The 24,187-nt window shown below is 47.4% G+C and overlaps 1 protein-coding gene across 1 annotated transcript in view; it reads left to right on the top strand.

The window, feature by feature from the left end:
• The window catches only part of FLNB (filamin B), a 128,528-nt gene that overhangs the window by 81,538 nt on the left and 22,803 nt on the right, over positions 1-24,187 (top strand). The window contains 15 exon segments of the mRNA XM_032458196.1: positions 204-321; positions 2,476-2,738; positions 3,974-4,571; positions 5,206-5,379; positions 6,159-6,321; positions 7,014-7,174; positions 10,326-10,493; positions 12,407-12,530; positions 13,615-13,771; positions 14,855-15,044; positions 16,879-17,126; positions 19,811-19,849; positions 20,615-20,717; positions 21,430-21,570; positions 23,873-24,001. Coding sequence (XP_032314087.1) covers positions 204-321; positions 2,476-2,738; positions 3,974-4,571; positions 5,206-5,379; positions 6,159-6,321; positions 7,014-7,174; positions 10,326-10,493; positions 12,407-12,530; positions 13,615-13,771; positions 14,855-15,044; positions 16,879-17,126; positions 19,811-19,849; positions 20,615-20,717; positions 21,430-21,570; positions 23,873-24,001 — 2,776 coding nt within the window.

Genomic DNA, 24,187 nt, shown 5'->3' with positions numbered 1-24,187 from the left:
GTCATTGCTCTTTTTTTCAATCTGATTTCTCTGTCCTTCTTGCCATGGGCCCCAAAACTTAAAGAAATATCTGAGATGCTTTCTAAATTGCCTGGAGGCACATACTCTGTGTCTTGGGGAAGAATGAAAGACCCGAAGGCAGGTTGAAACACCAAATTGGTATGTTGGTATCCAAACGTGTCCTCACTTTTCTCTCGTTCCAGGGCAACATGCAGGTTCTGGTTACCTACGGTGGTGACCCCATCCCTAAGAGCCCCTTCACCGTGGGCGTGGCTGCTCCACTGGATCTGAGCAGGATAAAAATCAACAGGCTGGAAAACAGTAAGTGTGTGAATGGAGGGAGATAATCGAAGAGCAGTTAGAAAGCTGTCAAAATATAGTGCACAGAGAAGTAACTTCTGACTTAAGAGACAGTGCAGTTGGACAGACTGGGGTTTGAATTAGGGCCGTGCTGCAGAGTAGCTCTGTGACCCTACCTGTCCCCTAACCTCACCGAGCCGCCCTTTTCTCATTTGTACGGTGGAGGGTGTGGGAAGAAGACTCAAAGGAATATTGTGAGGATTCAGTGAGCTAAGAATTCAGGGACTAGCTTGTAGTCAGCCCTCAGTAACTGCTGGCATCGCGGTGGGAGGCTTTTATGACAAAGGGAAGGTGGAGTATGTCACTTTCTGACGAATTCTATTGTGCCAACTATCCTTGGCCACTGAATCCACATCAGAGTCAGCAGTCAATCATAAAAGCCAACTCCCTGGCACCCAGAAACCACAACTGCAATGCACCCCACCACCCCATTCAAATATTCCTTTAGCTTATTAGGTATCTTATTAGCACAAGCTCATGTCATTCATTTAACTTTTTTTAATTCGGAAAAATTTCAAGCATACAAAGGTAAAGAGACTAGTATAATATGAACATTGATGTACTTAACCCCAAGTTCGTAAAATTATTTTTGACACAAGTAGTATTTAAAATCCATTTTTCATCTAAAACACATCACAGTTAAGAGCAAATTCCGCTTTAACCATCACCTCTCCCCCTCCCTTGACTTTGCCGAGCTTACCAGTTCCGTTTCTGTCCTTCCACGTCTTCTTTCTCCATCTGCACTTGCTTACGTGCCACAGAAGACGTTTGGCAGTATTTATTTTGCACTTATGTTACCTCACTACACCCGTACATCTTCAGCCTGCCTTTCTGCGTCAGTGTATCTTGGATAATGTTCACGTCTACGTCCTCTCGTTGGCTTTAGCTGCCCAGTGGCCGCAGCCTGGCTACACCTCACCAGCACACGTTCTCCTGGTTTCAGGGTCACGTGGGGCTCAGGGCATACTCCCAGGCCAGGCGCCATGTTCCACCTGTGCCGGCTTCTCCAGGTCTTGGTGGGACCATCAGCGAGCTCCTTCGTTGCCTTGTGACCCAAGCGTACAGGTTGTGAATGAGGCCAGCTCCCAGCTCAGGGGGCTCTGAAGCGAGAACTTAATGCTGGCCATTGTCCTTGGGGGAGCAGCCAGCTCTGAGTATAAGAACGGTCACTGTCCAATCCTTTACATGTCCCTTTTCTCCAAGACACTGAAGGGTTTGACTCTAGACCAGAAAAAGCATGATGTCAATTAGAAAAAGTCTTTGGGACATGGAGCTCCAAGGCCTCTTTGCTTGTGGTTCGATGCTGTTCATCTCGGCAGGCCCTGTATCTCCCAAGTCAGGATTTCCCTGGGTTGTGGTGGGGGCCGTAGGCCCACAGTGCTTTTGTTTTGGTTCAGAGTCCTTTCCTTGTTTTTGTCAAATGTAACACATGGGCCTTTTGTGGCCCTGCTTTGCAAAGACCTTTCAAGTATCAGCATGGTACAGAGAGTCAGTTCTCAGGACTTGCTTCCGTGCCCCCGCACTGGCCAGCTCTGCGACTTTTGCCTTCTTGGCTGTAGGATTGAGCTTGCTGCCAAGAATCAGTAAATAAAACATTGGCTTCTGGGAGTGTTTTGATACAAAGTTAACACCAAAAGTAAATAAAGAAGAGAGGGCAGTGTCAGGTTATAACTTAACTCAGATTGTGGAGTCAAGTAAATTGAGGTTTGAGTCCCAGCTCTGTGGTCTGCTGGGTGTGTACCCTGGGCAAGTCACTTAACCCCCCTGAGCCTCAGTTTCCCCGTCTTTTAAAGCCATTGGCTACTAATATATATCCTATACGGTTGTGATGAAAGGAGGTGGTGTGCCATCCTCGTGCCTGGTGTATAAAGTGCATTCAGTGAATGATGGCTGTTGTTGTTATTACCAGTAATTAATTAAAATTCTTGTATTGCTTGTGCTTGAGGACAGAATGCTGATTGCTCTTACTCACTCTTGCCTCTTGTGGTGCATCAGCCATTGTCTGTGTAGAGGCTGAAAACAGGCCCCATGTCCAGGGAACTGTCATTTCTCCCCCTCAGTTGTGTTCTTGCTTGCAGGGTCAGCCCATCCCCTTGGCTTGTCTCCCTTTTCCAGGAGTCGAAGTTGGGAAGGATCAAGAGTTCGCCATTGACACCAGAGGGGCGGGAGGCCAGGGGAAGCTGGACGTGACCATCCTGAGCCCCTCGAGGAAGGTTGTGCCGTGTCTGGTGGCGCCCGTGGCTGGCCGGGAGAGCAGCACGGCCAAGTTCATCCCTCGGGAGGAGGGGCTGTATGCCGTCGACGTGACCTACGATGGACACCCCGTGCCCGGGACCCCCTACACAGTGGAGGCCTCGCTGCCTCCCGATCCCACCAAGGTTAGCTTTTGTTTTTGTTCCAGAACTTGTCCCCTGTTGGTAAATGTAACACCATGGTCCTTCTCTGGTTCTGCCTGGCAGAGACTTTGAGACAATTGTTTTGTGATGAAAGTCGGTTCTCCTACGACTCAGTGTGAGGGGCCCCCTCAGCAGCTGGATCTCACCCCTGCTCCTCTTGCTCTGACTGCGAGGCTTTGGTGAGGGACTCCTCTCCCTGAGTTCTGTTCCCTCATTTGTCAGCAGGATGACGGTCCTCACTTCAAAGTGAGCCTGTAAGGGTGAGGTGAGATGGTGGGCGTGGAGCCTGTGGTCTGGCATCTGGCACACACAGTGAGCCCCTCCTACAGAAGCTATTATGATGCAGCATAAAAATATGTTATTCCCATTATCATTTCCTCCATTGATATCCCTGAATCAAGGGTTTTAGAGATTTTCTGGTGTTCTCAACAGCATGAGTTGTACAAAACCCTCTCTCATTTGTTGAATCAGAGATGAAAGCTTCATCCCCTCCTTTAGTTTATTTTTTAATTTTTTTATTAGACTTTACTCTTTAGAGCAAGGTTAAGTTCATAGTAAAATTGAGAGGAAGGCACAAAGATTTCCCATCTGCCCCCTTCCCCCTCGCATGCATAACCTCCCATTATCACCACCCCCGCCATAGCGGTGCATTGTTATACGTGATGAACCTACATCAACATCACTGTCACGTGAAGTTCATAGTTGACAAGAGAGTTCGCTCTTGGTGTGCACCCTCTATGGGTTTGGACAAATGTATAACATGTATCCACTATCACAGTTTGGTTTTTGATGATGCAGAATTTGTCGAGGGAGGTGTAGCAGCCAAGGCAAGAGCGAGGTCCGTGAAAGCCATTCTGTGAGCACTCAAGCCAGGAAACCTGACTGTGTTCGTTGCCTTGGATATAAGATTTCTAGCTCCAGCCCTTGAGCTGAGCCTGGCAGGAGAGAGGGAAGCCAGACCTCTGCTGTGCCCTGCTGTGCTGAATGAGCTCACAGCCTTGCTTGCCTTCCTCTGCCATTTGCAGCATCCACTACGTGTGGCTGTAACTGAGTGGCATGGGTGAGTGTGTGTGACACAAGTTAGGCCCCAGGGAGAAGGAGCACTTCATCGAGATGCAGTTCAGTGCTGACAGCAGGCTTGGGTGTTGAAAATGGTGCTGGCCGAGCAGCGATACCAGCATTGGGCAGAGTCTGACTTTTATTCTTTGTTCGAATAGGTGAAGGCCCACGGTCCTGGCCTTGAAGGCGGTCTTGTGGGCAAGCCTGCCGAGTTCACCATCGACACCAAAGGAGCTGGAACTGGAGGTTTGGGCCTAACAGTCGAAGGGCCGTGCGAGGCCAAGATTGAGTGTTCGGACAACGGCGATGGGACATGCTCTGTCTCTTACCTCCCCACCAAGCCCGGGGAGTACTTCGTCAACATTCTCTTTGAAGAAGTCCACATACCTGGGTCTCCCTTCAAAGCCGACATTGAAATGCCGTTTGATCCCTCTAAAGTCGTGGCGTCGGGCCCAGGGCTGGAGCACGGGAAGGTGGGCGAGGCCGGGCTGCTGAGCGTTGACTGTTCGGAAGCGGGGCCCGGGTCCCTGGGGCTGGAAGCTGTCTCGGACTCAGGAGCCAAAGCCGAAGTGTGTATCGAGAACAACAAGGACGGCACCTACGCGGTGACCTACGTGCCCCTGACCGCTGGCATGTACACGCTGACCATGAAATATGGCGGGGAGCTGGTGCCACACTTCCCCGCCCGCGTCAAGGTGGAGCCTGCCGTGGACACCAGCAGGGTCAAGGTCTTTGGGCCAGGGATAGAAGGAAAAGGTGGGTTTCTTGAAAAAGAGTGGGGGCTGCCAAAGTAACATGGGATTAGGGGTCACCAGAAATTCAGAGAGCCAAAGCTGCAAATTCAAGTGCCTACAAGGGCTGGACGAGGTGGAAGGAAACTCACCTGTGGCCTGTGCATCAGGGCGTGGTAGAGGGGACCAGAGTGCAGGGGTGAGCTCATGGTGTTTCTGCTGCCCAGCCCCAGCTTTCTGTTTCTTCATGCTCCCAGCACTGTCAGCAGATTCTCCCATTTTTTCTGGCAAAACCAGAAATCTAGATTTTTATGTCTCAATTCAGCATATTACATTTTTGGCACTTACCTGAAAAGTATAGAAGGTGATGCTGGCTAATACCACACTCGCTATCTTGTCTTCACCCTTTAACCTGTCCTGGATCCCACCTTTGTCCCAAGAAGTGTCACTTGGCTGAGGCTACACTGGAAAAAGCTTCTTTTGCCAGGAGGAGATGTGGAGAGGCATGAATATTACTGATTTTTGTGTCAAAGAGACCCATTGTCTGCTGCCACTGAAATTAGACATATGTATTCCAAAGTGCCAAGAACCTTGGCTCTTGGGTTTCCTTCTGGATCCAAGGTGTTGGTGACATTCTTATCTGTGTGATTGTTCTGCAGGTGTGTTTCGTGAAGCCACCACCGACTTCACAGTCGACTCGCGACCCCTGACACAGGTTGGGGGCGACCACATCAAGGCCCACATCTCCAACCCCTCAGGGGCCTCCACTGAGTGTTTCGTCACGGACAATGCTGATGGGACCTACCAGGTGGAGTACACGCCCTTTGAAAAAGGTGAGTTGACTTCTCCTTGGAATAAGACCCTTGATCAAAGCTATGCTGGGCCATTTCCTCCCAGTGACTGGTGCTGCCTCCTGTGCTTTGCCCGTCTCAGCAGGAGCACATGCAAAGAGACAGGGCAATGTGGAAACTGCCTGCCCCAGCAGAGCCACCTGCCTGCTCAGTGTCTGACATGCTGGCCCTGTTGTGTGCTTCTTGGGCTGGGTTTAGCCTCAGCCTCATCTGAGCAGGTTATGGGGTGATGTCATTGCATGTTGCTCATATGTGCAATTTTTAAAAAATTTCCTGAATATTAAAAATTTTGAGAAATCGTAAAAACATAAAAAGAAAAAATAAAAGCACCATATATCCTCATTCCCTGGATGCTTAATTCCTAAACATTCTGGTATAGGTATTTTCAATCTCTTTTTGTGGGTGTGTGTCTATTCTATTTCATGAATTTCTCTTTGTCTTTTGGTTAGTGACTAGATGGAGTTTTCTCAAATCAGAATAGTGTGTTTAAGATGCCTGTCTTGAATATATACTTGGTGATATTTGCTTGGAGGAGAGTTCTTGTGTGTACATTGGGGGTGGGTGGTGGTGGTATATCACTGCCAAGTGAACAAAAGCATAGTTTGTATTTTTAAAAAAATCAAACCATACCAGCCAACATTGGTATTTAACCTGTTCCTTTCAAATAACTTGGCATAGCACATAGACTTGAATGCCAGAGTGTCATTTCCCAGAAACAGTTGACTGCTATGCAAATACGTTTCTTTTGTTGTTTTGAACAGGCCTCCATGTGGTGGAGGTGACATACGATGATGTGCCTGTCCCAAACAGTCCCTTCAAAGTGGCTGTAACCGAAGGCTGCCAGCCGTCTCGGGTTCAAGCTCAAGGACCTGGATTGAAAGAGGCCTTTACCAACAAACCCAATGTCTTCACCGTGGTTACCAGGTGAGCAAGGCCCTGGGATCTGTGTGTTGACTCTGAAAAAGGAGTAGGTCTAGGTAGTTTAACTCCTTTCAAGAAGTTTTATAGGTGTATCTTCCATATGTGTCACGGTCTCCCAACTTTTGAGAGGTGTTTTTTTTTTTGTTTGTTTGTTTTTTTTGTCTTTTTGTTTTTTGTTTAATATGTGAGATATTATCTTTTGCAGTGACTTTTCTTTGCAGAGGAAGACCAAAGATGCTTTAAAAAGTAACAAAAAGCACTTGATAATCGTCATAAAACTGCTGAGCAAAGCAGGAATAGATGGAAGCTCCTTAACTTGATAATGCAGAAATGTAGAGCCCATTTCATATTTCAGTGAAATAGTAGAAATATTCCTATTAGAATTGAAAAATCTTGTCTTCTAGCAAAAAAAAAAAAAAAAGGTCACAAGTCACATAGCTGAAATGTACTTTCAAAGCCATCTAGTGCAATTAGATAAGAAAAACCAACAAAGGATAAACATTGGAAAGGAGGGATCAAAGCTGTTTTTATTTCTGTTACACTGTTGAGAAATGCCCTGTGTGCGAGGTGTCTCAGTCATTCAGTCTGGTTGTCTCAATGGGATAGTTTATAGAGGGATTTTAAATGAATGTTGGCAATAAGCAGACTGGCATGAACCACTGGTACAACTTGGCTTTGTTTTCCGCACTTTGCAGAGGGGCAGGAATTGGGGGTCTTGGCATAACTGTCGAGGGACCATCCGAGTCAAAGATAAACTGCAGAGACAACAAAGATGGCAGCTGCAGCGCTGAGTACGTCCCCTTTGCTCCTGGGGATTATGATGTGAATATCACATATGGAGGATCCCACATCCCTGGTAAGCTGTCCTTCTGAAAGGAACGCAAAGATTAATTGGTTTTTTCATGAAAGCAGGTTTGAATTTGCTTCTCTCTCTGAATGGGGAAGACTGATGTTTGCAGTAGCTGCAGAGGGAGATGTTCCTTAGGGCTGCATCTCCAAGAAAATCCCAACTCTCATCTTAGGAGGACCTGTAGTATGGCAAAAAGCGTTGGCCTGGCATTTTGACTGAAAATGGGTACTCATGGGTTGGAGGACCTAGACTGTAGTTTAAAGGAAAGCTGATTCTTTACAAAGTTGAAAATCTTCACTTTATTTTGTGGTTAGTTCTTATTCATCTTATACATGTGGCTTGTTTTCTGTTTTCCTTTGACAGTCCTGGTAGCTCATAAAGATACAAAAACTCAAATTCTTACTTATCAACTTCTATTAAATGATGTATATATGCTTGATATATAAAGGGAATAATATAATAATCCTGTTATGTATTTCCTGTAGGGTATTTAGTAGCCCTTTTTGTGACAACCAAAAACATCTCCAAATGTTGCCAGATAGCCACTAGGGAACAGAATCACCCCTGGTTGGGAACCACTGCTGTAAATGATTCGAACATTTAAAAAAGTTATCTGACTTCAGCAGTGAACGGTCTTCCACCTTTCATGCTCCAGCAGGAGAGTCGCCATAGATTCTGGTTCTGTTTATTTAATGAACTGATCGCCACCCAGCACACACCTAGAAGGGTAGGTGAGTGTGTGGTATGGTGTGGGTGCAAGTCTAAGGGCTCGAGGGCTGCTCCTGAATCAGCATGTGCCTTGTCTCAGGTGTTGTGAGAATGGGAGGAGCCTCTCGTGGGTCAGTGTTGTTCTTGCCCCAAAGGCCATAAGCCAGGGAGAGACCCAGAGGGGAAGGGGCAGGCTGAGGCCCCTACCTTCATGTTTCTGAATTGACTTCAGGAAGCTGGACTGTCCATTGACCACACACTTTTCTTGTCTCCTGTCTCCTCTTTCTCCTTATCAAGTGCAATGTGGGATGAGAGAAGGTAGAAGGAGATGAGCTGGCGGCTCCCGCCAGGCAGACAGCAGTGGAGATGACCATCTCCTGGTCGTTGAGGCAACAGAACTATTTTGACTTTATTGAGAAAGTCTGGTAGATGCTATCAGCTTTGGAATTCCCCTTGCAGCAGTGAGTGAGAGGCTGGGCCCCTGTGGCTGACCCTCGAGCTTGAGGCAGATGGCCATCGTCAAGCAAAACAACAGAAAGAGGCCCGTTTGGCATTTTTTCATCAGACGTAGATGGTGCCTCTTTTATTTTTCAGGCTCTGTTGCCTCCTAGAGACAAATGCTGACCTCAGAACTTTCCCAGGCAGAGTCATCCAGTAAAAGTGTTGCTTGGTTGTTCTTAGTGTCAGGCTTCACAGCTAAGGTAACTCATAAGGTTCTGCTGTGAAACATTCAGCAACCTGGTAGCTTCTGATTTGCTTTCATGGAAATTCTGGTAGGTTACGTAGTAGCCTAGTTTTTCCTGGCCTGACACAAACCCATAGTGGGGTTATTTTTAACAGGGTATCCTGTCTTACCCGCAATGGCATGCCGGCTTCCTCTGGTGGGTCTGCTGTGGTCTGTTGGTCGTGGCTGTTTCCACCACTGGATCGACTGAGATGAATGCATTAGGCAGAAAGGCTGCTGTGATTGACTGATGATGTCTGCCTGGGACACAGCACAGAACAGTGGCATCCATTGCTTGGTATCTGCCACTCTGAAGCTCAAGTTATATTGTTGGTTCTTGACTGCTCTCATACTAAGTTCAGACAGTGTCCATTGGAGGCTGTGACTTGGAGACTGGCCTCAAAGGTAGTCCATTGCTGTCAACTGTTGACATTGAACTCCTCAGTTGTCTATCAAATAAAACTCCCTTTCATTTCACTCAACTCCAGCACGGAATGCGGTGTCAACTTTGCCAGGGTCAGCCATTTATTTCACTTGGCTGAAAAAACAGATGCCATTGAAGCCCAACCTTTGTTAAAAAGGCAGGTCCTTGGTTCTTTGTATGGTCTTTGTAATTTATCGTCCCTGATTCTACAGTTTACAAACTTTTTGGGATGCAAAGCAGAGAAACCTCGGCTTACAGTGACAGTAGACATCATTAACTTTTCCAGGCTTTATGGAGAGCACAAGGACTCTTGCAAGAGATACATGTTGCCACTTGGTGATGGACTTGGCAGTCTGAGGCATGGTGCTGGGGAGCTGGGGAGCTGGGGCTCCTGTTTCTGGCTCATCTCTGAGTAGGTCTTATTGATCTCCCTTGGTTGGGGAATCTCACGAGGGTCCTCGCCCAGCCCTCGTTTCTGTGTTGAGTGCTTTCCTCACAAATCCCAATCTCCCTGCCTTTTCAATGTTTCACCAGTCTTTAAACTCAATACCCTCAAAGAGGCAGAGGGCCCCAGTGTCATCCATGGGGTCAGCCATGCAGGGGGAGCCACAGCTTACACTCCGGGAGAAAGCAAGGCTTCATCCAGTTGTCAGGGAACCAGGAAGGCTATGTGCGGTGGGGAGGTGCTGGCCGTGTTGTAGGGATGGGTTCCAGGGGCCCCTGAGGAGCAGTTTGTGGGAGGGGATGTGGATGTGGACAGCATGGCCTGCCCACCTCTCTGCAGTCCTCTCCATGCCTTCCTTCTGCTGCTCACCGTCTTCCTTCAGCCTCATGTCTCCTCCCTCAGGTCCAGGCCTCTTCATGTGCCAATCCCCCTGCTTCAAACCCTTCTCCATCTGCCTATGTGGGAAATGCCTGCTCACTCTCATGTTTCAGATATTGTTGGAAAGTTTTATCTGTTCTCCCAAGGACCAGATTCATTGCCTTTTGAATGCTCCACCAGTACCTTGTATATGGGTCCCCTATGTGTTATATGTGATATTACAGTGACTGACTTACCTCATCCTTCTCCCGCATTGTGCGTTCCTGGAGGGCCATTAGCCACTCCGGGCCCAGAACCTGGCACCTTGCCTGCACATAGTGGGTGCACATGGGTGCACACACAGCAAGGCAGGAGGAGCTGACTGGGGCTGGCATAACCGAGGGCCTGGGTGGAGCAACGGTGCGGTTCTGGGTGCACACAAGGTGAGTCTCCAGCTGCTAGGGGGCCTGTACTTAGAATCCTGTGACCTCTTTTCTAGGCAGCCCCTTCAGGGTTCCCGTGAAGGATGTCGTGGACCCCAGCAAGGTCAAGATCGCTGGCCCAGGTCTGGGCTCTGGTGTCCGAGCTCACATCTTGCAGTCCTTCACAGTGGACAGTAGCAAGGCTGGCCTGGCCCCCCTGGAAGTGAGGGTCCTGGGCCCACGAGGTAAGTACACATCCTGCTTTCCTGCCGATACTCACCTGCCCAGGACGGAGGCAGCCACAACCAAGAGCAGACACTTTGCTTTTGAGTTCAGTCATGAACTCAATGTTAACTTTCTTAAATTACTTTACTGCTTCATATTCTAGCTGAACAGTACGAGTTTATTTTTCTAGTGGCCTGCCTTCTCCCCCATTTAGTAACATGGCCCTAAATGTCTTTTTAAATTTTCTATTTTTTTAAAAGTAGCAAGATGAAGCTAGTGTTTGGGCCCTTACATATAAAATTGTTGCAACTGCTTCGTTATGTGTTTCAGCATTTGTGAGGTGACTGGAATGGGTCTGGATTTGGGTGGGTGGAGGGTTTGGAGGTGATAACTCTCTTCAAGTTGCCTTAGTGCTCACGTGGGAATGTACCCCAAATTTCTGGAAATGACCAATACTCAGCCCATGTAGCACAAAGCTTGGTCATTGTCCCAACTCTCTGGAGAGGGGACGTCTCCTAGGGAATGGGCTTTGTGGGCAGTTCGGCCTGCCCTTTTGCAGCCTGGAATTTGGGTTTGGTAAGGCTAGCAGGCCATTTTGGGACAAAGCAGCGGACGTGCGTTGAAATGTACCTTTTCCGGTAGGTGACCACATTCCCTCTTCCAGCATTTAAAATGTGCCATTCTCTGACTAATTAAATTATCTGGATTTTTCCTCAGTGATAGGTTCTTGGCTTCATCAAAGTGGCAAATGAGGTTCTTCCTTCTTTGAAGAGGAACTTTCTCCTCAGTGGGTTCAGTGGGAGGTTATGCCCTTTGAAGCTCAGGGCTGAAGTGGTTTTGGGGGAAGTGAGGTCATAGGGCTGGAATCTGATTCCACTAAGTTACTGAGCTTTAAGACATACGTGTGTGTGTGTGAGAGAGAGAGAGAGAGAGACAGAGACAGACAGAGCACACGCGCACACAAGGGCAGGAAGAAAAGAGAGAGAAGCTTTACTCAGATATCTGCGCCTGTTTCGGAGGACAATGCAGTAGCAGCCTTTTAATTTTAGCTGATGAGACGGATTCCCAGTCATGACGCATCCCCTCGAAGCCATTTCAGAGTTCTTTAAACGTGACCCCAAGGGTACCTTTATGGGGACAGATCTGCATTTTCCTGTCGGCTGCTGCTCTGACTTACGTAACCCGCATGCCTCTTGCTGGCCTTACCTCTGGAGTTGCCTCGTACCTGCCTCATCTGCTTTGCTTAATGAGTATGCCACACTTTGATTAGTCTACCCTGCAGTTGTCCCATTCTTGACACTCGTATTTAGAACTGGGATCTAGAGTCCATCAATCTTAAAGCATGTCTCGATTATGCTTTAACGTAATTTCTAACCATCCCCCGCAGGCATCACATTGAGAGGCCACTCACCCCGCATGAGACTGGCACCCTCACCTGCCCTGCACCTGCATCCAGCATGCTGGTGCCATTGTGGTCTTTGATAAAGGTGGATACAAGTCTCGACTGGCCAGCCCATTGGTTTAATTTTTCTGTTCAGAGTTCTGGACTTCTTTGGCCCTTTCTTGGCTTTGGAGTAGAATTGCCACATCCCAAGCTTGAAAGGATACAGCATGTCTGCAACGCGCATCTTCGCCGTACGCCCTCCAGCAACAAGTGCAGGCAGTCTCCTTAATTATACTCTAGGTCCAACTGAGTGTACTTCAGCCAACAGAAGGCTTAAGGTCTCTCTTAGGGTCATCTCTGCAACCATGAATTGGGGATCCTGTCTCCTGTGATTTCTTAGGCCTCTGATTATGGCCTGCTCTCCTTTGTGTTACTCATCAGTGAAAACCAATAGCTGTCACAGGTGAATGTGACCGTTTTTGAACTCAGCCCAGGGTGGAGTAAAGTGGGGGCCAGGTAGTTCCTCAGACTTCTCACCTCTGTTCTCAGGTCTGGTGGAGCCGGTGAACGTGGTGGACAATGGGGATGGCACACACACAGTGACCTACACCCCATCCCAGGAGGGGCCTTACATGGTCTCTGTTAAATATGCTGATGAAGAGATCCCTCGCAGGTAAGCTCCTGACACTTAGGGAAAGAATCCAGACCAACCTCAAGCCCACCCTTTAGCAGGATTGACCAGCACTGCTCCGGTGGCCCACCCATCCATTCACCTATTCATATATCTATCCACCCACCCATGTATCCATCTATGCATGTATCCATTTGTTCATCTACCCATTTACCCATCCATCCACCCATCCATTCGATCAGGATCACCAAGAACCTGTGTGCTCCACACAGGTGTTAAAGTACATTAGCCTTGATGTTTGCGTCTCCTGCTTTCTTGGGTCCCCCACATTTGTTCCTTTCAGCCCATCTTTAATTTAAAGATGAGCTGAAATTAAGGAGTAGGGAATTTCTGAAGAAATAAAGAGTGCATTAGTTCATCAAGGTCTTCTTTCTGGTGACCCTGCAAGTCGTTTTCTGATTGGGGCAAAGATTTTTACTTCTTTGTTGAGGATTTTGTTGAAAATAGCATTCTCAGAAGGTATTGAATAAAAACCTTGTTCCTCATTCATAATAATACAAAAAATGTTGCATAAGCTCCTCACCTCTCAAAACAGCCTCCAGGTGTTTTTTAAATCATACTTACGATGAAAAAGTTTCACCTGTACCCCAATATCCATATTTTACATAAAGATTTTACATATAGCTCTAGCTCTGTAGATATGTATAAATTATATTTATGTGTTATTTTAGTAATAGGTCATGCATCATCTAAAACATACTAAAAATAGAAAGTAAGAGATTGAGATAAAACTATTAAAACTGAAGTTCCAATATTTTCTTTCCATTTTGGTGATCATTGTGTTAGTATAACAAAAGAGGGTTAAATGTGTTTAACCCCATGTTTCCCAAACTAATTTGGGAATTAGTTTATATCCCATGGAATGCACCAAGGAAAAGCTGGTCTGTTGTATGATGGTTACATGGTTGTAAATTTCTGCTGGATTTAAGGCGCTTAAATCTTACATGTTGTAGAAATACCCCCCACCCCAGCCCAGTCCCAGTCCCAGTCTCTATGTAAGAGAGGTCAAATGTTGCTGGCTTGAATTATACCCGTACTGAACCAGGATGTGTATGTGTCTGTCAAGTCCCTTTAAGGTCAAGGTCCTTCCCACATATGATGCCAGCAAAGTGACTGCCAGTGGCCCTGGCCTCAGCACTTACGGTGTGCCTGCCAGCCTGCCTGTGGAGTTTGCGATCGATGCCAGAGATGCCGGGGAAGGCCTGCTTGCTGTTCAGATAACGGTAACATTGAATGATTTCCTGGAGCCAGACTGCATTAATAAGACCTAATTTCCTGGCCAGGGATAAGAACCAGGATTTTAACAACCAGTTTCTGATCTCTTGAAAACATTTGTCACATTTCCCCACCAGAGAGTCAGTAATTGTACAGGAGAACAAACACAGTTGCCTGAGAAGTCTAAGGGCCCCAGGTACCACACTTTGGTGACTCTCATGTATTTTGCTCTCTATTACATCTATTCTTATGTTTTTATTGTTGAATGCTTAAAATTACTCATCGGACTAAGTTCTGCTGCATATCACAGTACACCCCCAAAGGAGGGTGTCTTAAAACACATGGGATAATTCTTTCATTAAAGAGGCCTGGAGGCCAAACAGGGCTCCTGAGTGCTGTGTGGCTTGCCAAGGAAGCAGGCTTTACCCTTCTGCTCCTTTGGCCTAGCATATGGCTTCTGTCCCTAAGGTCTCCTAGACCTCCTGGACCAGGAGGCTGCTGGTGCTCTGGCCATCCAGTCCACATTGCAGGCCAAAAGGAGGAAGAAAGGTAGAAGGGAAAAACAGGACTTTTCAACTCAATCAGCTCTCTTCAGCAGCCCTTTCAGAAATCCTTCATAAGACTCCCATTCTCCTCATTTGCCGGAAGTTTGTCACAAGTCAAGTGGCTAAACCTCATGGTCAAGGATACTAGGAATGGGAGTCTCTGGGAGCAGTGCACCTAGCAAAGAATGAGGGTCTTATTAGTAAAGAGAGAAGGGAGGTAAATGTGGTGGGGCACAAGCAGGAGCTCTGCTCCCTTGTCCCCTACATTTCAATGGATTTAGAGCTAAAACTATTTGTTCACTCGATGGAAAAAATCACTAAAAATTGACCATGTCCTTCACAGTGTTAAAGGGATCTATGACCCTCTGCTCTCCCAAACACACACTCAACCCCAACCTCATAAAAAAAAATTTGTATTAAGCCAGTAATTCCCCTTTCCTCCCATTCGAGGCACTAATTGATGAGCAAAATGCACCAAGATTTTCCTTGCATGGTTTCTGCATCCTGATGGCAACATCCTAAATAGCATTTCTCTGTGATCTACAGGACCAAGAGGGAAAACCCAAAAGAGCCATTGTCCACGATAATAAAGATGGCACATACGCCGTCACCTACATCCCTGACAAGACTGGACGCTATATGATCGGGGTCACCTACGGCGGGGATGACATTCCCTTATCTCCCTACCGCATCCGGGCCACACAGACGGGCGATGCCAGCAAGTGCCTGGCCACCGGTGAGTGCAGGTCAAGGGCAGGACTGTGGGCTCTGGCATCAGAAAGCCAAGCTCTGGCCCTTCTCTTTCACTTAATAGCCGTGTCATCAGGGCAAGATGCTCAACCACTCTTAGCTTCAGTCAGATTTAGATGAAAGATCTTTTTGGAGAACAATTAAGTTAAGAAGCTCTTCCAAGGATCAGAGACTGTTTTGCAGAATTCTTGCAGAGATTAGAAGAGGTCAGGCATGAAAAGTGGTTAGCACGGTGCCAGGCACATGGAAACTATTATAATTACTTTTGAAGTGGGTGATTTATTGAGCTTTCAACTGTGATGGTGGTTCTCAGGAAAAGCATCAAATTTATGCCTTTCATGAGTAAGATGGTTTAGTTATTCAAGATTTATTCACGAGCATTTCAGGCCAGCACCAGAGAAGCACGTTAAAGTGTCTAGGTTTTTCGTCAGTGCTTAGGATGAGTCTCTGAGGAACTCTCCGGGAATATTTGAGCATCTGCTGTTCCTTCCATTTCTAAGATGTGACTATTTGAGTATCACGGGCCCTTCAGTTTTTTAAGAACACCTCTTGCAACTCCAGTGCTGCTTCTAGCAGATTTCAAACTGTGAACCCCCATCTCTGAAATGAAACAGATTTGCTTCCCTTTAAATAAAGCTAAACAAAGGTCCACCCTGGATGTGTTCTATTTCTTGTCTTGTTCTGAATGGAGAAAATCTTTTGGCTTTCAGGGAAAGATTGTTAAGTTGCCTCAGCTGGCCCTTTTTGGCCCACCCACCACAAAACATTGAGAAATTTTGTAACACTGGCCAGTAGGCCACCTCCTAGGTCTGTGCTGTTCCAGGGACACCTGGATCTTTGCTAACCTGAGGGCATGTTAATATTGGGTGGGGACTTCCTCCTTGCCTTCAAGGCCCTGCTCCCTCCACCAGCTTGGGCAGAACATTCTGCTCAGCCTGGGGGCTCCTGTGGCCCCACCTCTCAGCATGTCTCTCAGAGCCTTCCCCAGTTGGGCTCCAATCTTCCCTTCGCCTCTCCACTATCTGTCATGTTCTTTTCGCTCCCTCTGGCTTCTGCACACTTGGCTTTTTTTTTTAGCCAGTGTGCATTTAGTTCACACTTTTTTTTTGCACTCCCCAATCCATGGATCCTCAGTACAGGGGTGCCTCGAGTCAGAGAGAATGGTCATTGTTTGGAGACAGAGGTTGTAAGTCTTCCCAGCCAAGAGTGTCCGTCTTTCAGAATCTAGCCTTTCCGCCCTTTCTCAGAAAGCCCTCTGTCAGCTTGGCAACCCTGGGATAGAAATTCTTAGCACTTCTACATAGATATGCTGCAGGATGCTTCTCTGAAGGATGGTTGGTTTTTTGTTTTTGTTTTTTTTTTTTTTGTAACTTAGTCCCTATTCAGCGTTTCCATTGCAGGTTGAGCTGTCTTTCTTGGTGTCCAGCCTGCATCTGTCTGCCCTGTTAGTTTTTGAGCATCTTGAGAGCTAGGACAGTGGTTTGCTCACCTTTATATGTATCTGGCACTTAAGAAAATGCTAATATATGTTTGCTGATACAAGTTGACCTTCATCCCCATCGCCTTGAACACTGGCAAACCAGGTGTGACATTCGGTTGCCCTCAGAACCTGCAGAACCTCCTTATTTAATAAGAATGGGTAGAAGGCTCCTTGGAGCAGCCCCTTCCCCAGGAGGTCTCTGGGACATCCCTCTGCGTGGTGGCAGTTGAAGGTCTGACATTCACAAACACAGCACCAACGTGTGTGATCTCCTCTTAAGCCTCCAGGGTAACTGTCCGTGGCTAAAGCTTCCGTGCTCTCCTCCTCAACTTTTCTCCAGGTCCTGGAATCGCCTCCACAGTGAAAACCGGCGAGGAAGTGGGCTTCGTGGTTGACGCCAAGACGGCCGGGAAGGGGAAGGTGACCTGCACAGTTCTGACCCCGGACGGCACGGAGGCTGAGGCGGACGTCATTGAGAACGAGGACGGCACCTATGACATCTTCTACACGGCCGCCAAGCCGGGCACCTACGTCATCTACGTGCGCTTTGGTGGCGTCGATATTCCCAACAGCCCCTTCACCGTCATGGTAAGGAGGGTTGTCTCCGTAGGGCGTGCTGCTCTTAGCAGAGACTGCAACAGCTGCCGGCTGTTAAGCCCTGGCTAGGACAGCCCCCGCCACTTTCTTTTTCTGTTAAAAAAAATTGTCTTAAGCGCTCATGACCTTGTAGAGTCCCACAGTAATCTCTAGAAACCTGGGGGCCCTTTGGCTCTAAGGGTTTTTAGGGAATCATATTGGCAACCAGAGTATCCATCGTGTTAAGGATCTTAGGCAACGTCCTGGCCTAAGCCCAGTTCAGAAAGATGCTCTTTGACAAAAAAAAAAAATGTCTATAAGTAGAGCAGTGCAATTTTTCATTCTGCTGGTTCTTCCTGCCCGCCTCCTCCCCCATCTCCACGGCCTGGAGGAGAGAGGCTCCCATTGCTGTTGTCTGGAGGCTTGACTCTGATTTCCCAGCACTCAAAGTACCTCCACTTGTGTTTGGAAAGATTCAGACTTTGATTACAAGGGGGAAATAGCTTGTCTTTTGAAGCTAGGAACATCTGGAATAAAAGGAAACCATTATGGAAAACCTCTGGGCAGAGAATGGCTAGGCCCTTTAATTTTCAAATCTGAGTAACTTTTACATCTTCCTTTGATTATTAAGGTTCTTCTACCAGGAAAGGAGTTAGAAACCTTAGGAGCAGTCCTTCCTTTAACTCTTAAAACCAAGCATTATCGGCCCTTTCACAAATGCGGTATAGGAGCAGGGGTCAGACTCAAGTCCACTGAACCTCCTGCCCACTCTGGACAGTCGCCGGGCTCTTTCTTCCTCACCCATGTCCTTTGATGCCATGAACAGTGCTCCACAAAGTTCCCAGACCTCAGTGGCCTGGCCCCCTGCACAGCCTTCAAATCTGATGATTTCACTTTATGCAGCAGCAGAGAAGGGCACGAAGACTCCATTCCAAACAGAAGCCCATGTCTGTCACCCAGCCTACAATCTGTTGTAACTTTATTCTTTTCCATAGATGTTTGTTTATCTATAAACCTTGTGCCAGCAGTCTGGAGCCTTTTTTCTGTCCCAAGGATGTAAACATTTGTCAACTTTTGACACTGTTAACTTAGGAGTGTTTTTCTCCTTCAGGGAAGAAAGAGGGGCAGCTAAAAAGTTTATGTCCTTCTTATTTACAGGGAGGTGCCAGTTGTAGGTTTAAGGATCTGATTTTAGCCTGCAGGAGTTTTTATCTGGTTGGTTAGAATCGGGCAGGTTGGAAGAGCAGCTCTTGAGCAGAAGGCACAGCCCTCCTGGTGCAGTGAGCTGGGGATGAGAGACCACATTAGGAAGTTCTGAGTGAAAAAATCAGGACCGAAATACCGAGGACCATTTTAGCAGATGAGTCAGAAACCTAAAGTGGGGGCCACCAAACTCATTAGGAATGAATGTTCTCTCTGCTCTGGAATGCATGCAGAGCAAAGATACTCGGTATAAATGCGCTGCCCCTCTAACGACTAATGACGGCAGAAAGGGGTGACTCCCAAGGCACCCAGTTTGCATCTTCATCCTCCTGGTCCAAGGTTTCTCCAGCCTTACTTAGATGGGCTGACTTTCTGCTCACTGGCCTCTTGCGGGTAGGTTCCCTGCCTTCCTCTACAAGCTTGGCGCCAAGAGGATGTGAGCACCCAGTACTGCTTTTGCAGCAAATGTCTCAAGGAGTCCTGGCAGGCTGGTTCAGTTAAATACATCACACAGGCGTGCCAAGGAAGTCACGGGTCTAGCAGCTTCTCTGCTCGACACCATTGAGAGGTCATGGAGCAAAGGCCATAGTGTAGGCATTGAAAAATCTTCCCTGCTAATGTGTCCCTGAGTCACCCCAATCAGAGAGGGTCTGAGAAATGTGGGCTGTTTCCATGGTTGAAGCTCGCAAAGCTAACTCTGTAAATGAAGCCCCCTTCTGAGATGCCACAATACACAAAAAGAAGTAAATGTAGGCCCAGAAGCCTTCCTTCATAAGGGAGGCCTTCAGTGTTTGTTTATTGTGGTAGAAGAGGGTCTTGAGAGGGGACCTGTCCCTTATCAGGTTGGTTGGATCAGGAACATGAAGTCTCCGGTTTTTAAAAAATGAATTTATAGAAACTTTACAACATCAACTACTATAGACACGTACCAGGTAACAAGAGACCCCTTCTCCCACTTTCGTGACCTATGTTAGGATTTTTTCTGCTTGCCCAGGAAATGCATCAGTTTTGTGCATGAGATTACACCATACACGTTGCTTTCCTTCCCTCAACCTTCCAGCGAACCCCTTCTTTGTTAATTGATCAGACTTGACCGCCTCTTCAGAATGGCTGCACTGTGTTCCACTGTACAGGCTTACCTGATGTACTTAACCGAGCCGGACGGACATGTAGCTTGTTTCAGCCTTTTCTGACCACAAGTGGCTCCAGTAGAACCGCTTGCATACATCACTGACCTGTGGACTTTCGTGCTAGTATTTCTGTAGGCCTGCTTCCTAGAAGTGGGGCTGTGGGTCCAGGGGGCATGTGGATTTGACATTGAAGAGAGAATGCCCACTTGCAACGAGGCTGGGAAGAACGCAGGCTCCCGCTCGAGTGGGCAGCTCCCTGCCGTGCAAGGTGGATGGGGAGGGAGCAGCCCTCAATTTGTAGCGTCTGAGTAGCGATGTCCCTCCAGTGTGATTCCCAACTAATCTCCATTTGCCACTGACCAGGCCACCGATGGGGAAGTCGCAGTCATGGAGGAGGCGCCGGTAAATGCATGTTCCCCTGGATTCAGGCCCTGGGTACACTCTCTTTGTTTTGGGGTTTTTCCCCCGCTTTTTTGCGTGTCTGTGTTTACTCAGCCTTCATTTCAGAAAAGCTGCAGCCTGCTTTTGGGGATTGCTTAAGCCCTCTGGGTGTCCTGGTCATTCGTTTGTGCCCACTGATCAGTCCAGCACAATGATCCCCGCTTTCTCTGTAATGAGACCCACCCGTGTCATCGTACATGCTCCACGAATCGCCCGCCACCATGTCTGTGATCACGCTCGGTGCAGTTTGTCTCCACGTTTAAAGAGAAAGATGGACAGCTGTCTTGGCCCTCCTGCTGACTCTCAAAGCCGCCACTTGCACATTTGGTCTCTGTTCAGGGGGGAAAGTCACCGCTGCTACTTTCTGCCACTTAAAACGCACCTTCTTTTCCAGGCCACAAGCAACTAAACTTTTCCAGGTGGAACCTGTTGGGACTTTCAGACATTGCTATCTCTCACTTTTCCACTTTCCCATGGGCACTACTGGGAATTTTACAAGCAAACAGCCTGATGACTTTTAGCAATTGGTCAGCATGACGTCCCCAGTCCCTCAGGTTCTGCTCTGGCCCCAGAGCCAGTTAGATAAAGCCCTTCCTGCGTGGGCAGCCACATCCCCAAATCCTGGCTGCACAGGCTTGCAAAATTCCCAGTTGCTCTGCCCCCTGTGTCTTCACCACCCCATACTGTTGTCCACTTTACCCAGTGACTGCTGCTTCCTGTTTTTAGGTAACCGAAGAGGCCTATGTCCCAGTGAGTGACATGAACGGCCTGGGGTTTAAGCCTTTCGACTTGGTCATTCCGTTTGCAGTCAGGAAAGGAGAAATCACCGGTAAGCACTGTCATGAAAGCAGTCTCATTCTCACTCCCTCACGCTAGCTCTCCAGAGCAGTGGTCGCGAGGTGGTCCCATCTGTCTCCAAATCTGGGGTCCAGAACCCAGTGTCCTTGGTTCTTGTTCTAGGGGGTTGGTCCATAAGCCCCGAGATTACAGAATGTTCCGTGTCTCTGAAGAGGTGGTTTATTTATAACTTGCATTACATCCTGGAGAGGGCTGGAGATTCTCTGTAGGTTAAGAACTACTGTGTTTAGATAACTCTCAACTATCAGGTTCCTCTTCCCTTCTTTCCCTGCTTCCTCTTATTCTTCCACTTTTCCAGACGCAACTTTGACACTGAGGTCTAGTATACAAGAGTTCCTTCCTCTCCCAGCCTCCTGCCAGTGCCTGCTTCTCTTTGAGTTGATGCTCTACTAATCCTGTTGGTCTCATGGTCTTCTCAAGTCCTGTTTGAGCTTCTCATTTGTCAGTACAAAAGTAGAAGCCCCTTTACTTGTGTGTTGCCTGCCGCATTTTGTGGAAGCGAAAGGGTACAAAATTAAGCAGCCATTTCTGCTTCCTGTTGTGGAACTTGGATGTTTCCAGCAGCAGAGAGTGTTCTTGGATCTGAAAGCCTTTATTTTGAAGGCCGCCTGTGCCTCTGTGCTCAGCTTCTCTGGGGAAATTCTTCAGTGGGCTCACTGCCCTGTCTCCCTGTGCTCCAACAGGAGAGGTCCACATGCCTTCCGGGAAGACGGCCACACCCGAGATTGTGGACAACAAGGATGGCACAGTCACCGTCAGATACGCCCCCACTGAGGTCGGGCTCCACGAGATGCACATCAAGTACATGGGCAGCCACATCCCTGGTGAGTCCAGCTCAGCGCCTTGGCCGGCTGGCCCTGCAGGGCTCCAAGATTCAGGGGCCTGCACATCTGGGAAGTTGTATGTGTTGGGTCCGCTTTTGTGCGGGAAGCGGTTCTCAGTGGCAGGTTTGGCCTCCCTGCCAAACCGAACCACCTCTGACTCCAGTTAGTTTCCAGTAGGGTTGATGCAGCTAAGCGTCCTGGGTCACAGTGCAGGCCTTCCGGTCCCTGATTGTCCATCTCTCTGTCACTGTGCCGAGTGTGGCAAAAGGGTGAGCTGGGAGGAAAATGTGAGGCACATAGAGGGACTTTCCAGCCAGGCCTGCAGAGCTCTAAGCAGGAGAGGAGGTTGTGAGAACAGGACAAGCTGCCGTATTGTCACGCTGCCCTTGACAAGGAAAGCCAGCTAGGTTTCACGTCCATCAACCAGCACAGCCTCACTCTTTGTTCTTTTTTTTCCTTCTAATTGTTTAAATAACTCTTTATTTTTCAATTTACTATTTTGAGTAAGCAGCCTACCCACATGGTTTAAAAAGAATAGTGGAGAAAGCTTTCCTTCCCACCCATATTCCCTGTCTGCCCTCTTCTTGACCCTGACCGTTGTTCATTTTTTTGTGTTGGATTTCAGAGTATTTTTAAGACACTACAACAAATGAAAATACAGATTTTTAATTCCTCTCCCTTTATTACATCAATGGTAGTATACTCTGCACATTATTCTGGCCTTGCCCTCTTCACTTCACAGTATATCCCAGGGAGCTTTGCACGTCTGAATAGTAGAGCAGTTTCGTGGTCTCACCATTTGGGCGAATGTTACGTATGAGCCATTTCTCCTGTTGGAGGGCGTGTGGGTTCTTGCCCATCTTTTGTGATCCCTCATCATGCTGCAGTGAATAGCCTTTCACATCCGTCATCTCACACCTGCTAGAGTGTATCTGTGAGATTTGTCTCCCTGAGCACAGGCATCTGTCATTCTGATAGAGTTCACCAAAGTGCCCTTCATCGGAGTCCTCCAGTTCACACACCCACCAGCCGTGTCGGAGAGCACCTGCTTTTCCCCTAGTTTACCAGTGGATTATGCTATGTATGTGCTGTCAAATTTTGGGATCTTTGCCAAACTGATAGTTGGAAAACAGTATCTTAGTGTTGCTTTATTTTTATTTCTCCTGTGAAACAGATTGAGCAACTTTCTATATGATTAAGTACTGTTGGTATTTTTTTTTCTCTGAACTGAATGTTTGTATCCTTGGCCTCATTTCTCTATTTGATTACTGGCCTTTGTCATGTAAGTTTTTGAGAACAATTTAAATATTGAGATTAGCCCATTGTGATAAGAGTTGCAAATATTTCTCCCACTTTGATGTTTGTTTTAGTTTATGTGTACATGTGCATATTTTTAAAAGTAAAAATTATTATCTGCTTCTGCTTAAATATTCTAAAGAAAAAGGAAAAGTAAAAAAAAGTCTTTCTTTCATTTTCCTCCTACTTCCACTGCTGGTGTGTGTATTTTTTCAGTCGTCTCTGTCCCTACAAACATGCATGCTATTTTGTTCTGTTTTGGAATGGGATAATGGTATTAGTATTACAGGGGTAATGTTATAATGGGTTTTATTATATAGGTGTTAAAATGGGCCTTAGTATTATATAAGATATTAATATAATGGGATAGTGATATTAATATTATATAGCAATTTGCCTTTTTCTCTTTTTAATGCAACACATTATGGACAATCTCTCAAGTTAGTATGCATAGATCTCCCTCGTTCTGTTTAGTCACCCACAAGTAGACCAGTGTTTCTTTAACCAACACCCCTATTGATGGAGCCTGCGGTCTTTACCTAGTTTTCATCTGACCACTGTGGAAGTGGAAGTACTTGCATGGGGCTGGGAGTGGGAGTGGGTGAGAGGACCACTGTGGGGCAGATTCCTAGGGGTGGGCTCATACGCTTTGAAAGTTGTGGGCAAACAACCTTCCCCAAAAGACCTTTCCAGCCACATCCCCTCTGTAGTGGGTCCTTTCTCCACCTGGTATAGCTCTTTCCTCCTTATTTGTCCAGCTAAGCCGAATTCCCCTGCCTAAGGCCCCCTCCAGTCCAGAGCAGCCTTGGGACTGTTTTTCTTCTATGGTCACTGAAGGGACATTAGCAAGTAGACCCCCATGGGTGTCCTAGGATGGAAGTCCCACAAAATCTCCTCTTCTGTTCTGCACAGGATATGTCAGGTGAATCTTAAAGCGCGGGTTGTCTGAGGTAGGCATTCCCCCTTCACCAAGTCCTAATTTTGTGTGTGTTCTTGGCAAACCCAGAGAGCCCGCTCCAGTTCTACGTGAACTACCCCAACAGCGGGAGTGTTTCTGCGTACGGCCCAGGCCTGGTGTATGGAGTGGCCAACAAAACCGCCACCTTCACCATCGTCACTGAGGACGCAGGAGAAGGTACCGTGTGGTTATCCTCTTCCCGCCTTTCATTTGGAGAGTTAAGTGCATGCAATTCCAGGGAAGCTTCTAAAATAATAAGACTCTCGAATGGTAGTATCTGTCTTGTCTTTTCTCACATGTAAATCTCTTGTGTGGAGCTTCTCTGTGTTCTACCCAAAACAGAAATTTTTGAAGTCCTCTGTG

Source organism: Camelus ferus, chromosome 17 (genome assembly GCF_009834535.1).
Source record: "Camelus ferus isolate YT-003-E chromosome 17, BCGSAC_Cfer_1.0, whole genome shotgun sequence".
In the NCBI taxonomy this organism is placed as follows: domain Eukaryota; kingdom Metazoa; phylum Chordata; class Mammalia; order Artiodactyla; family Camelidae; genus Camelus; species Camelus ferus.
This window is presented reverse-complemented; position numbering and strand designations above follow the sequence as displayed.